Below are 14,778 nucleotides of genomic sequence, written 5' to 3' on the forward strand. Positions count from 1 at the left end.
AATGTTATAAACTAAAAATAAATAAATTTCTTATAAAAGGGTTGAGACCTTTTCAACCTCAAAGAAAAAGTGCTGCTAACAATATTTTGATATACAGTACAGACTTCTGATTTTTTTCTCTGTGAGGTATATGTCAAGTAGTGGGATTGCTGGGTTGAAGTATGTAAGTAGCCTATTACTTAGCAGTAAACTCTACCTTACTAGGTGCCACTCCTTCTCATTTTTAAGCCTTCTGGAGCTGGGTTGACATTTGTTAGTCTATAATGCAAAGCACATATAAAATGAATCTTTGAAACATCAATGCCATATTCCTTTCCAAGTTTAACTGGAGGTTGTGAAAACTGCACTAGGAATTCAACCACTGGTACAAATGTTATATCTCAGTTAAGGTGTGCTTTGATATGGTGCAAAGCATACAAATCAAATAACCATTCAGTTCTGCAGAAATATTCCCTTGCAAGGGATTTTATACTTCCCCAACCCACCCAATACATGCATCCTAATCCTTGTGGGAAGAGTAGGCTATCATTAACACACAGAAAATCGTCAGATCATAAATTCTTATAGCCCCAGCAAACAGGTCTTGTGTTTCTGTGCTGCCTCTAAGGTCATAGGAGCTGCCAGCTTTAAGCCTGGGAATGAACTAAATATGATAGCTGAGAAACAAGTGAGACTGAAGAATTCTATCATACTGTGATATTGATCATCACTCTCTTGGCCTCCCAAGGCAGGCTTTTGGCTTTCCAGTGTGACAACTGGTATGTTTTAGTAGATGAACTCAGTCAAGTATACTTGCTAAGAACTCTACATGCTAGATCATTTAAGGGGTAAGGGAAAGCAAATCAATTCCCTTGTCATAACCCATTCCCCATGGAGACAGGCAGAAACTTACTGGCTTTCACCAAATTGTTTTGATTAACAATATCCGTGTGTGCCAGTGGCTGAAAATCCTACATCCCCAGCAATCCCTCAGACCATCCTTAAGTCTAACAAACAGCAATTCTATTGCAAACTATCCTCAGTTCAAGGAAGCTTTGGCTAGACCCATAATTGTTTATTGGGATAGAGAATACAAAGCGTGGTATTTACAAAGTCGAGAAAGGTGTAATGCCTTAAGGAGCTAAGGATAGTGGGGAAGAGGCAAGACATATACAGAAATTACAATATTGTATAAGTCAGCAATTTTGGCACAAGTTTAATGGGTCAGGTCATTCTAAGTTTCATGTGAATGTAGCACGTTACATTCCTGAGTGAAAAAAATTGCTGCAAATATCTGATGTCAAATGTGTGTGTGTGTGTGTGTGTGTGTGTGTGTGTGTGTGTGTGTTCCTCCTTCATCGCTGAAGAAGACCATGCCATCAGAGAAATGACATGACTTGCACTTGATTTTGTTTTAAGTGAGGGAGGACTGTGCAGGTCACCAGCCTCACTTCTCCTCCAGTCATCTGAATCCAGTGACCAGACATTCATCAGGATGACTGGAGATGACCCAGGATGAGGCAATTAGGGTTAAGTGACTTGCCCAAGGTCCCACAGCTAGTGAGTGTCAAGTGTCTGAGGTGAGATTTGAACTCAGGTCCTCCTGACTCCTGCACTGGTGATATCCACTGCACCACCTAGCTGCCATGTGAATGTAGCAAGTTTAAAAGGAAAGATGAGAATAGCAAGGAATATTTGCCCTTGCAAGCTGAACATTCTTCTAGGTAGAAACATCTGTGTGTAAATTTACTTTAAGGATGCTATTTCACGGTTATGGACACTCAGACAGAAGCCACAACTCATCAACATCTTAAATGGTTCCATGACCTTCTAAAGATGGAAAAATGGCCTAGTGGTCAATCTGATAATAAGCCTCTCCTACTTACTGAGGGCAGAAGTAGGTTGGTACTCCAATCTTTTCAAGTCTAGGAAGATTTGCCATGCCACTTAACTATGCTATTCTAACTTTTGAGATTCCCTCTGGGGAATAATCCCACATGGATTTGAAGATGTGATAGGCTAAGATTAAAAGCACAGGCAAGATGAAAGTCAGAAGATGCAATTCAAGGCAGGGAGAGTGAAGCTTATTCTCCTGCGCTGTGGTATCTAGGGATGGCTCCAGAACTATAGCATGATCTCCCTGTGAAATTCGGTAGCCAAATTTGGAACCCTGAGAGTATGAAAAGGTCTGAAATTGCTACCCTGGCTCACCAATCTGCTCACCTCAGGTCTTACTGAAAAAAAGACCCTGCAAAATGTAAATATATACAAAAGAAGTATAATTGCTGGGGCCTGAAAACAGTGCAAGATAAGGTTTGCTAACCTTCAAAAGCTCCTGTTGGAATACCTTCCCCCCACAAGTCTAGCTACAAAATAAGGCAGAGTAGATGCTGAGCATACAAAAATACATGACATCCCAAATTCTGCCATGTGGAGTGTAAATCAGTATGCGTCCCTTCCACCCTGTCAACACGTCTGGAAATAAAAACCATAGCAATAGGCTGACTGAATCTGTCATGCCATTGGTACGAAGGGACTCTCAACCAAGAACTCTTCAACTTTGTCTTAGAAAGTTGGTTAGAGCAGAGAGAAGTGAGCAGAGACACAACAGCTCTTTTGAACTCTAGTATCTAGTTCCCAACTAGAGATAGGAAAAAGGACCACTAGCTATACTTGTGCATGCATGCAGCTAGTGACAGTAAAACCATGTTTTATTATAAATGGCCAAATCTTTCAAATAAACCGTGGGCAAAAATATGACTTTTCTCCCCATTCGTTCCCTTCAAGTTATTGTGGATCAAAGACTAACCTTTCCCGTCAAAGTACAAAGGAGACCTGGGTCCAACTATTTGTTATGCTTTCCCTAGCAATTCCTTTACTACATAAACTACACTTACCCGGTAAGTACTCCCTGCTCATCTAAGGTCTATTATCTGCTATCCACTATCATGATCTCCTCATGAAATCGAAACATAAGTCACTATCTCTGGATCAACAGCCCTGGTGGAGCCTTCTCACTAGAGAAGTTAGTACTACTAACTAGATAAGGTTGGAGGTGCTAAATTAGAGAGTCCAACAACCACTAGAGTATACTCTTAATTTGGGGAGCTTCGACCATCTCAAGTTCAGTACATGCCAAATTGCTATTTCATTGTAGCAGGTCTGGGATATCAGTGTCTTACATGGTTTTGTGCCTTTTCTTTCACCTTTGCAACTAGCTCTAACTCCAATGAATTAAAAATGTGCTGAGTCATAAGATAGCATGGCACTTCGGATTTAGAGAACAAGGAAGCCATCAGAGAAAACCATACATTTATTTAAGAAAACCAAGAATGTACAGTATAAACACTTTAATGAGATGAAAGGCTCTGAACACAAACATTACAGCTAGTGATAGCACAGTCACATTACATTGTGTTATAAGAAATTGCCAAGTATGTTCCAAATAAATCAGTGGCCAACCTGATAGCCAAAAGGTTTTCCATTCCCTTTACTTCCTCTCAAAATTGTGGATCAAAGACTGACCTTTACAAATCAAACAGTAAAAAAGAAACCTGGACCCAAGTATTTTTTCTGCTTTCTCAAGCTTCTTATCTTAAAAGATATACAATTCTTCATCCTTTACTACATAAACTAAACTTGTCAGTACTCCCATGTTATATCTGCTCAATATTTTTCAAAGGTCTACTACCACGCAGATCATCTACTCAAGAAATCAAAACTTATTTATATATATATATTTATAAAGAGTAATTAGTGCTCCCCCTCAAAAGCACTATATTAATGCAAGCTAAGGTTGTTTCTTAAAGTAGGATGAACCAGAAAAAAAAATCAATAAGCAAAATCTATCAATTTCTGTCCCAAGCAGCTATTTAAAGCTTCTGGACAGAGTCTAAATAGGAGTTATATCAATATATTTAGAACATAAGTTTTCAGACAATTTGACAAAGATAAAACCAAAAGTTGATATGTAGATTAAATTTTTCCTAAATGTAAGCTTAGGTTTCACTACTGAGCTCTGGAAAAAAAAAATCCTACCCTATGAATTCCCATTTTACAGTAAGATAGTACTCCAAGTACATAAGGGAAAGGGCACAAACTGAATCAAATATCACATCGTCAATCTTTACTGATTAAAAAAAAAAATAACCCTCCATGATCTACTTTTTTAGCAGTTGCCTGTTTCTGCTAGCTTCAGTTACTACATTTCCAATTTATAGGATATGTTAAGGGAGAGGGAGATACCACATAATGTAACAGTTCAAAACAAAAAAATATCACTCCCAACCACTTAAACACTGTTGGGAAACTTAAATAATTGATTTTTCCAATTTGGGGATTTTATGGTAAACCAACTTTTCATATAGGTATTAACTAAATGGTTCAGTTGTCATTTAAGCATTTAGTAATGAATTACTTCCTAACAATTATTTCCCTATAGTTAGCTCTACTATTTTCCATTTATCCAAACCTCAATCCAACCATTCTTGTGTGAGAAAATTGAAAAGATTTAAATGGCAAAGTGCTACAATTTCACTAATAAAACACCCAGCATGATTCCCCCCCCCCCAAAAATCCAATTGTAAAACCTTACTGTCTTGTGGGTATGTAACAAATCAGCTGTTGCTCAAAATGACAACTTTCTCTGCTCTCTCTATACAGCCAAACTTTTAACATTTCCGATAAAGACTATGTACGTTAGGGTAAGGGTAATGGTAGCCAACATCAGTTGTCTCTGCTCAGCTCAATTCAGAGGAAATCACCCAAGGCAAAAACTGTAGTGCAAGCCCAAATCAACTTTAAGATGCATATGACTTCAGTGACATTTCAGCATCCAGCTTCTGTAGTGACTCTGCAAAATGGAAGAATACTTTCAGTCATCACTAACTTGTTTAGTCCCTACAACTCAACTATTACACTCCTACCATCTCTTTCACAGGTTATGGTTGAACCTAGTCATTGTGGCACAATGGAAAAGAACAATTTATGGCTTTGAAACCTGGTTCTATCACTCAAAATATTGTGACTAACCCCCTATTCTTTATGTAATCCTCTTTACAACTGAGCTTATGATCCCAATAGACCAGAACCTCTTCAAGTTTATTGTCAAGAAGACCTGCATTCAAAGGTCCTCTGGGCTTTATTTTACAAAAAGATATTTGCCAAAAGGTTGCATCAAAGCTCAAATGAAATAATTTCTCCATCATCCCTTTTATAAGACTTGGGTTGCTTCCTGCGTATTTGCTTACCTTATATATTAGCTGCTTTTCTCATCTCTAGTACATAACAAGAGACAGCATTTAACAACCAGCATTCCTGACAGCAATGATCACCCTGCAAAAATTACAAACAGAACTTATCTCATGAAATTTTCAAAGAAAACATTGAATTTGCCAGCCTATGTAACTGCCCTTGATTCCAGAATGTTCAAGTCAAGTTCAGACTTGCAGTTTACTATTTCAAGTTTTACTCTTTTTTAAGTGGTGGCAGATTCACTGGTCTGGACTGGCTTAATGGTAAGTTGCATGGCTTATAGATTCTCATTCCTTTCCAATGGTGGATTGCCATGTTAAATCCATTAAGTTGAATTATTTGTGAAGGAATAGTGCAGTGTAAAGATTGGATTTTTAGTTGGAGGTCTTCAAAGTTTACTACATTCAAGAGCATCATTTCAACTTCACGGCTGGACCTGGCTAATGTTGCCTCAGGTTTTGTGTTTTGCTTTAAAAAAAAAAAAAAAAAGAAAAGAAGAAAAAAAAGAAAGAGACTACTCTTCCCCATACAGTGTAGTTCCAATGAAACTAAAACAATTCAGTCAGGCATCCAACTAAATGTTAAGTTTGGAATGGCTTGCTTGGAGAAAAAAAACCCAATTTTAAGCCAATTCATGATGTCTAAAGATTAATTTTGGGGAAAAAAAATTGCATATGCAGCTTTGTCTTCAAAACACAGAAAAAAACCCCCCCCTCCCCAACCCAAAATGTAAACATCTGTCTATAAAGAGTTGCATTGTAAATGCCTTTAAGCCTTATACATGCTTTTAAAAAATCCAAGAAGAGAATGATGAATTTGGAAGACTTCTAACTCTAGTGAACATTGCTTTTCCAAAGGTTATCTAGAAAGCACTTCCATTTGCCATGACGTACAGCCATGTCTCGCTGTACTATGAGGAAGATACTTTGTTCAATTTTGACTTAGACGGAAAAACTAGTTTGCTTTGCTTACCATCTTTGCTGTTTCACAGGCATTTGATGCTTTATATCTGAAGTGGAATGCTGAAAGAGTCACTTGTTTTTAGAAGTCATAAGCCTTTGAGAAGTTGAAGATTAAATCTATTTTCTCCTTTGCCTTTGGAATCAAGCTGTTCCTTTAAAAGTGAGACACTACAGAGTTGCAAAAATTTGAAACAGTAAGAGTAAGCATCATTTTGAAGCTTCGTTGTTGGAACTAGTCAAAACTTTTATTTAGAATTCTGTAGTTGTTTAATACATGTAAATGCTTTTTTATTGGGGGGGATGGTCTTGCAGATTCACAAGAAAATGGTAGAAAGGCAAAGTATAGTCATGACTATCCATTTGCGGTTTCAAGTTTACTGAAAGATTTTTTTTTTACTGAATTTTTTCCTCACTAAGCATTTGATATACTGGGAAATCTTGCATAGGTTTCAGTTTCAAAAAGGACAACCTGAAATCTTAAAGGAGCAGCATACCCCCAACCACCCTCCAAAACAGCTAATTAGTTTAGAATGATAGGTTTGAACAAGTAGAAGGATCCATTTCCATTTTAGATGGTTGGATGTTTGTGGAAGGTCTTAAGAACGGTTTGTGTCTCAATTGTCAGGAAATCAGATGGGAAGTAGCTTTTCAGGGAAACTTTTACTTTGGAACTTACAATACTGGTACACAGAGCTCAAATTTCACACATTTAACATCTGTTTTTTGGAAAGAAATAAACAAATCTGAAATGAAATTAAACATTGCTTTAACTTGTTCTTCACAAAAGCATAAAAATCATGGAGGGGAACTTAACAGGCAATAAAAAAAGGAAAAACAATTGTTTCCTTTTTAGTAGTCCTCTGGCAGTAAAGATAGAACAAGCTCCATTTGCTTTGTTTTTTTGAAAGGGGGTTTTGGTCCAAAAACTTAAAAGTTTTTCTTTTTAATATCTGCTTCTGCCTCCTCCTCTATCAGATCGACTTCCTCCACGGCCACCTCTTGGTGCCCCACGGCTTGAGCTGCTGTAGGAATCACGTGGAGGAGGGTATCCCCTATCCATAGAAGGGGGAAGCCCTCTATCTTGTCGGCCAACACGATCTCCTCGACCACTTGAGTAGATATCACTTCGGCTGCTTGAATAACTTTCTCTGCTTCCACCATATCCATCTCTGCTGTAATCATCATAGCGACTGCTTCCACCATAAGATGGCGGGGGCCCTCGAGCAGGTGGAGCACTACGTGAGTTACCTGCAGGGTCAATGGTCAGGTAATATGGCAACACTATAAATCTTACATATACACAATAGTTAAATCTGAATTTAAAGAATTCCTGTATTACATGTTTACTTTTTTGGAATGGAGGTGTAAAATCTGCCACTGCTGGTAATTTATAGTGGGGATTGCTCATCTGCTGAAATAGTGAATGGTTTACGTTTGTTTGAAAAAACTGAAGAGTATTTCAAGAGGCATCTTTTAAGGACATTCCAGAACAGCTTGTTATTTTACAGTAGAAACTCAGCCATATTGTCCAGTGGTAAGTTGCAACTGTAGATTTTGCTTCATATTGTAATGGTAAATATTTGATCTTGTCAATTAGCATTTTAAATGGTACTTTCACTGTTGGGGGGGAAAACACATAATACTGCCAAATTTACCCTCAAAAAGCAAGCAACCCTCCCCCACGGCAAGCAAAAAGCCTGAAGATCAATTCCTTAGCAAAACTTCAAGGCCCTTAAAACTCAAAAAATATCTCAATCTATCAGTTCACCCCACAAAGCAAATAAAATCCCTCAAAAGCAAGCGCAGCCTGAGACTGGTTTGCATGGTCTACAGAAGCACGGGTCAACTTAAGAGACCCTCAAACTGAATTCTTACCATAACTCTCATAGGAATCTCTGTAGGAGCCTCCACTGGGGTGATCTGAATAGTCTCTATCACGACCACCATAGCCATCACGATCACTAAATTTAACAAGAAACCAAAGCATTTGACTGAGTCAGCTCAGAAACATCACATTTTATAGTTGTCTCAAATCTCCAGCAATGTTAAGTTATTAAAAATGAAAATTTCACTAAGACTTTTGGGACACTTATGTGCTTCCCCAAGCCACAAATGCAAAGCACTATACCTGTAGCCTCTAGATTGATATTCATCACGTGAACTGGAATGACCATAATCACGGTATGCATAATCTCTTGGTGGTGGAGCATAATCTCTGTTGTCTCGAGAACTCTGATAATCTCTGCTTGAATAGCTTAAAGAGAAGAGAACTATTTTATTATCTGAGTTTCTAAAACCAAAGTTTTTCAAAAGTTTTCTGGGATTTCTTTTTACCTGTCCTTAGTATTATATCCATCATCTCTTGGTGACATATAAACATCTCTTCTAGATGGCATTGGGTCTCTGCGTGGTGGACCTCCATAGTTGTCTCTCCCACGTGATACTGGAGCTTGAAACAAACAAACTTCATCTAAAACAGTGGCAAGTATACCAAACTGACAGCAATGCTTCTTAAGTTGTTTCTAAATTTTTAAATTTCCATTTAGTTTTTTTTCCAATTTAAAAGCCAGTTTCATTAAAGTTCAATATCCCTAAATCTACAATACTAAGCATTATAATTATGAAGTAAGAGCTCCCATACAAAACTATCTGCATTTCCAGGAAAGCAGATATATAAAATAATCACATATAATACAATGCTAACCATTTAATGCTCTTGTCTAATCTTGGATCTAACATAATTCCAATTTGTTATGTTTATCAACCCGGGTTTTTCCACATATTACCCAGATTCCAACCATTTACAAAGAAGTGTGGCCTACTTTTGGTAATTAGTCAAAAAGCACTTGACTAATTTCCCTCACTTGATGCCTAGAAGGCTTACACATTGCAAGACCCTGATAAAAATGTATTTATGTGGAGACTGCACTTTCGAAACCTGGCTTCGAATCCTGCCATTGATAACTTACTTGATGTGAGACTGTGGATAATAAGCAGTAAGGTAAATCACGGACTTCTGAATGTCAGTTTTCCTCATCTGCATTTTACAGATACAGCTATGATGTAGGACTGAGCCCATATATGGTGAGAATAGGACAGTCAGAGAGGAAATCCTATCTATTCGCCTCCATTCTCTACACCAAAGGAGACAACTTCAGAAGGTAGTGCTCATTTCCTCAATCACACCAATCCAGCTACCAGATCCAAAGGTGACAAGTTACTATACATGAAAAATACACTGGTATCCCTAATGGAGGCTTCCAGTTTAGCCAGACTAAATTCCTAGGCAAGTCTAGAAAAGTCTTTCTTTCAGAGATAAGTTGCTAATGGATAGTTCTTTATCAAGAACAAACAAACTGGGACAGAATGTGCCCCTTTTGGGTAAGATTACTCTCAGGTGATGCCAGAGATAAGATAACCTTGTGTTACAGTCTCACAAGATAATCAACCTAGTCAACTGAAAAATGGTTACATTAAACCTAAAGAGTAGCTATAAAGGTTAACATAGGGAAGAATGTTAACTCTAACAGAAGGACTCCACCCCCAGGGTCTTCTTTATGTGAAGGTACGAATGAATCAAGGAAATCCAACCAGTTAAGAATGTAACCATTGTTAGGAATAGAGGTCTTCAATTGGGCAAGAGCTGAACAATAGCTACACTGAAGTATTACTGTTAAGAAATGATAACCAAGGGATTTTCAGATAAAGTAACTTACATAAAAGGATACAAAGTGAAGTAAGCAAAACCAAAGCATTGTACACATAAACAGCAATACAGTATTATGATCAATTCTGAATGACTCGGCTATTCTCAGTAATGCAATGTTCCAAGACAATTTCAAAGGACTCAAAGAAAAATGCTACCAACCTCCAGAGAAAGAATTGATAAGTCTGAATGCAGATCAAAGGATACTATTTCTCACTTTCTGTATTTTTCCCCCTTTGGGGGTGCGTCTTCTTTCACAATGACTAATATGGTAACATGTTTTGCATGATTGAACACGTACAAGCTCTATCAAATTTATTACTGTCTCAGGTAGGGGGAAGGTGGAGAGAAAAATTTGCATGTCAAAAAATGTTTAAAATGAACACTTAATTGACTTTACATGTGACCGGGGAGAAAATAAAATTTTTTAAAACCAGAGAAGGTCCTTAAAGGCAGCAGATCACGATATGTATTTTTTCCTTATACCTAGCATCATGCCTGGCACACAGTAGGCATTTAACTCAAGTCTCATACTTGTGGTCAACTGTACAAAGTACAGGATGGAGGAAGATGTGACTCAGGCCAATGTGATTTAAAGGGGATGTGGCAGGCGCAACTGAGATCTTAGAGCCTATTAATAGAAGCACATTGTTTAAGAGCTAAGTCAAAACAAGGATCCATTGAACCATCTAATATGTTGCCTAGTCTTGGTGGGGGTGGGGTGCTGCCTATGTGGTGGTAGTCTTTCAAATATCTGATAAATTTTCACATGGAATATTTGGTTTGTTTTCTTTGGTCCCTGAGGGCAGAACTAGAAACAATGGATGGAAGTTAGAGGCATCCTTTTGTTCAGTAAGGAAAAACAGTTAAAGTTGTCCAAAAATAGAATGTTCTACAAGTACATCTACAAGTCTGCTCGGGTGTACAGACATGATTCCTGCTTAGGTAGATATTTGGATTAGATAAACCAGGATCACTTTCTATTCTGAAGATTCTAAGCCAACCAACCTCCCAGATTTCTTGCTTTTAAGAGCCTCACTCTGTGAAAGTACCATATAGATGATTATTTGAATGATACCCCACTCCAAACTATATTATTTGCGAAACGAAATTTACAGCTAGGCAACCTATAGAACTGACCTCTTCCTCCCATTCCACTACTGCTGCGCACTGGCCCTGAAGGTGCAGATCTTTTAGGTGGAGGACCCCCACCACTACGTGGTGGTGGGCCTCTTTTTACTGGAAGAGGTCCCCTGGAAGACCCCATGTTGAAGTTAAGAGAATATCCGCTATCGTCTATATTAGGAAAAAAAAATAGTGTTACACCAGTTGACAATGACCATAGGTTATGATAATAGCACAAATAATGTCCAAGGAGTCTATGTTGTCTGTCCACTATAGAACCTGGCTATCAAGCAAATTAAAAACTATTCTAGATTAATAGGTAGGGTTGTAGATATTTTTATACTAGTTCAGCTATTTACTTGGCATGCAGCGGTAGAATACCATTTTTTTTGGCTATCTTATTCAATCTTAGATTAAAAGCATGCTTAAGTAAAAAGTAAATGTAGTTTTAAAGGAGTGTGTGTATGTGTGTGTGAGAGAGAAGACTCAAAGGACCATAAAAGGAAAATTCTTGTTTCTCTGTGGTGAAACGCTAGCCATTTTTTCCAGCTGCATAATAAGGCTGATTTTTCTTATCCAAACACCCATGCAGATGTGTACTGAGCCCTTAAGTTTGAATTGGTTGTGCTGAAGGGAGCTGTTTGTTGGTTGACGCTGGACCTTATCAGTTAGATAAGGAACTTGCCCAAAAGGAGCAGTTTAGGCTTATGCCTATACTTTGGTGGAAGACTGTGAGTCTGATACAAGTAGAACATGTTATGAATTTTACTGCAAATGGTCAAAGTCAAAAATTTTGCCCTTGTACCATTTAAAAGCTAGCTTAGAAACTATACCCATGTGTCCTCCACGTGATGGTGGCCCCCGGGTTCCTCCGCCACTTCCTCCTCTCCCTCCTCCTCTAAGACCTCTTGGAGGGCCTCTGCTTCTTGGTGGAGGTGGTGGCCCGCGCCTACCACCACTCTCGAATGTTGGTTTGGTGGCTTGTTCAACTTTAATTGATTTTCCATCCAGGAGCTAAAAAGAATGAGTTTATAAGCAGCAGAGCATTAACACATTAATGCTAACTCTTTTCTGTGGTGTAATGACACCAATATTCCTGCCACCCCAATGCTTTTTTACTGAAGAAAAAAACAGCTTACAAATGGAGTTGGGACAAGGAAATCCACCCAGAAAACAGCCCCGTGCATTTTCCACAGCTCCTACATTGGCTCAACTTGCCTTTCAATTTAGGTAGTCTCAATAAATTGTGCTCCTACACTGTGAATTGATACAAGTCTAGTTTGAACATTTGGCTTAATCATCAAGAACCTAAGTGCAGAACACTGGCTAAGGATATAGAAGTGGTTTCATCAATATTCCTCCCTCTCCACATAAAGTCTAGAATGGACTATATAACTTTAAGCAAAGTTTCAAACATTCTAAAATCATTTGTAGTCTGCAGCAGTTTGGTCACCTCCACCTCATCATACCTATAGAATATATACACAACCCCACATACCACATTGGAAAATTGAAATCTGAAGAAAATATACTAGGTTTTGGTTATAAATAAAGTGATAAGAAAACTTCTTAATTTTGGTTATTTATATAACTGACAAACCTAGACAATTGAAATACAAGTGAAATTCAAAGTATCCTGTACTTTACACAAACTACAATACAATGCTAGTTATAATACCAAATATGGTGGTGTACAATTTGCCAGGAGTATAATCTCACCTTCCCATTCATGTCTCTGGCAGCATCCTTTGCATCCGCAGGACTTTCAAAAGTGATAAAAGCAAAACCCCTGGATTTGCTGGTTTCGCGGTCTTTCATCAGCAGTACTACACAGGAAAGAGAGAAATATGAGTTCTTCTAACTTGGCATTAACCCACGAAACTTTAGTCCTCCCCCCTCCCACTTTTTAAAGGCAGAACATCATTATCAATCAGCTCAGAACTTCTTAGAGAAAAACATCATCACTTCACATGTTCAATGCTATTAAATTCATCATTGCCAGGCCTTTGGGGAGGGACGCAAGGGATAAAATATTTTCAAGTAGGTAATCTCACCTTCCACTATTCGCCCATATTTCCCAAATACAGCTTCAAGAGCTTTCTCATTTGTCTCTGTATTGAGTCCACCTACGAATAGCTTCCCAGGACGATCTGCTTCAACCATTCTGATTTTGTTATATTCTATCCACAAAAGAAAACAAAAGGATACAGTTTACGTTCATGAAATTCACGACCATCAAAAAGTAAATGCTTTAGAGGATGACCTCTTTCTTCAGAAGCTTCTTAATTAAGAGTCTAAAAACAGTTTCTAGTCCACCAAGTCGTTTCCACAAAAGTATCCCAACATATTTAACTAACTTGCTAGGAATCGTTAACACCCTTCCCTCTTCTTGCTCGCAGTGTTAAGACTCCTTTTTCTCTCCCTAGCCCCTTCCTCAGGCCCGGCTCCCTCCTCTCGGGAGTTCTAGGGGCGCCTCCCTCTGCTGCCCCAAATTGAGCCGGATTAAAAGGCTTGTGGCCAAGCCGTCCAAGGACACACCAAGGACTCAGGCAGGACTAAGCCCAAGCCCCTGCAGGGCTGGATTCGCTTCTGAGTAATTGAGCGGGAAGCTGAAGTTGGGCGGGGGGGGGGGTGAGAGGGGAACTTCCCTGGAGAAGCCTTGGCCCCACACTTCCCCTGCCCACAGCCGCGCAGGGCCCGCTGGGAGAGGAGGGCTATGAAGGAGACTGCTGGCTCCCTCCCAACTCCCCCTCCCCCCAAGTGGGGCCCTATTGCCGGCGCGGGCTACCGCGTGGTTGACAAAATGGCGGCAGTCCGGGAAGAGCCACGGCACCTCGTCTCGGCCCACTCCTCCACTCCTCCCCTCCTCCCCCTTCCCCTTCCCCGTTCCAGGGGCCAGCCAGCGGCCTCAGAGGCCAAACAGTACCTCCTGCCACTCCACCGGCATTTTCGCTCACAGGCCGCCGACCTCCCTCCTCCTCCCACCCATCCCCGCCCCACCAAGCTCTCCAACCAGGCTGAAACCGCGAGTCCGAGCAGCAGCGCCCAAGGCTGTTCGGACAAGCCGCTGTTAGGCCCGATTCCCCCCTCCCCCCTTCCTTTCCTCCCTCTACCCACCCTAAGTGCCACCTAAAATGGCGCCCACTCCCTCCATCTTTATAAATAAAGTGCAGGCCACCGCCGCCCAAACCAACCTAACTGGGGGGAGTGCAGCGAAAGCCTCCCGCTGGGCATCTCCTACGCACCGATTAGGCAGGAGGGCGCTAGGCTCTCCGGCTACTTTTGGCTTCACACGCTTCGGCTTCCCGCCGTCACCACAACGCGTTCTAAACTGGACTTTGTACGCACGCGTTCTAGCTACCCTTGGTCTCCAAGGTCCCCAAGATGCCTAGACGACGAGATCAGGACAGACGCAACTACGCAATGAGAACGAACAAAGGGGCCGGCGAACTTTATACAGCCCGGGAACGAGGCTACAGTACCCGGATGAAAGCGTAGCACGAGCGTAAGGGGCAGAACTAACCCCTTACAGACCCGCCTCTTTGCCCAAGGCCTCGACCCGTCGCCCAATCACTTTGGCTTGGGGCCGAGCTTGAATCCCATCCGCCCGCCCACTTACTCCAAACCTTAGGAACACCCCCACCCCCACCCCAGCTCCGACCCCTCCCCCGTCCGGGCGCCGGCTTGCGTGGAGAAGCCCGCTCCTGGTACATAACTTACTCCACGTTCAAGGCACAGCCTAATTTTCTAGAC

At 40.3% G+C, this 14,778-nt stretch overlaps 1 protein-coding gene and 1 non-coding gene across 7 annotated transcripts; both read right to left on the reverse strand.

Moving 5' to 3' along the window:
* Positions 1 to 3,274: 3,274 nt before the first annotated feature.
* RBMX (RNA binding motif protein X-linked) lies at positions 3,275 to 14,573 on the reverse strand. Of its 6 annotated transcripts, none has more exons than XM_072626379.1 (11): positions 14,271 to 14,573; positions 13,080 to 13,205; positions 12,745 to 12,851; positions 11,859 to 12,039; positions 11,041 to 11,196; positions 8,529 to 8,643; positions 8,323 to 8,448; positions 8,070 to 8,155; positions 6,205 to 7,442; positions 5,229 to 5,313; positions 3,275 to 4,831 (listed from the first exon to the last, which is right to left on the reverse strand). In XM_072626379.1, exons 2-9 carry the CDS (start codon positions 13,186 to 13,188, stop codon positions 7,138 to 7,140), a joined length of 1,185 nt encoding a protein of 394 aa, XP_072482480.1. In that variant the 5' UTR covers positions 13,189 to 13,205; positions 14,271 to 14,573; the 3' UTR covers positions 3,275 to 4,831; positions 5,229 to 5,313; positions 6,205 to 7,137. The 6 variants fall into 6 exon arrangements, with proteins under 6 accessions (XP_072482480.1, XP_072482478.1, XP_072482481.1 ...); XM_072626377.1 differs by having other exon boundaries at positions 14,220 to 14,535; XM_072626380.1 differs by having other exon boundaries at positions 8,529 to 8,637; positions 14,271 to 14,517.
* Positions 12,957 to 13,024, reverse strand: LOC140516499 (small nucleolar RNA SNORD61). Its single transcript, XR_011971387.1, has one exon. It is a non-coding gene; the product is annotated as a small nucleolar RNA SNORD61 (small nucleolar RNA).
* Positions 14,574 to 14,778: the final 205 nt, after the last annotated feature.

Source organism: Notamacropus eugenii, chromosome X, assembly GCF_028372415.1.
Source record: "Notamacropus eugenii isolate mMacEug1 chromosome X, mMacEug1.pri_v2, whole genome shotgun sequence".
In the NCBI taxonomy this organism is placed as follows: Eukaryota; Metazoa; Chordata; class Mammalia; order Diprotodontia; family Macropodidae; genus Notamacropus; species Notamacropus eugenii.

What these genes read in the sequence shown, in the direction of transcription:
- RBMX (XM_072626377.1), bottom strand. Translation starts at nt 14,259, where the DNA reads ATGCCCAGCGGGAGGCTTTCGCTGCACTCCCCCCAGTTAG. An exon ending in ATCACGTGGAGGACACATGG is followed by an intron (nt 11,197 to 11,858) that starts GTATAGTTTCTA and finishes TTCCTAATATAG; the next exon opens with ACGATAGCGGATATTCTCTT. An exon ending in GGATATAATACTAAGGACAG is followed by an intron (nt 8,449 to 8,528) that starts GTAAAAAGAAAT and finishes CTTCTCTTTAAG; the next exon opens with CTATTCAAGCAGAGATTATC.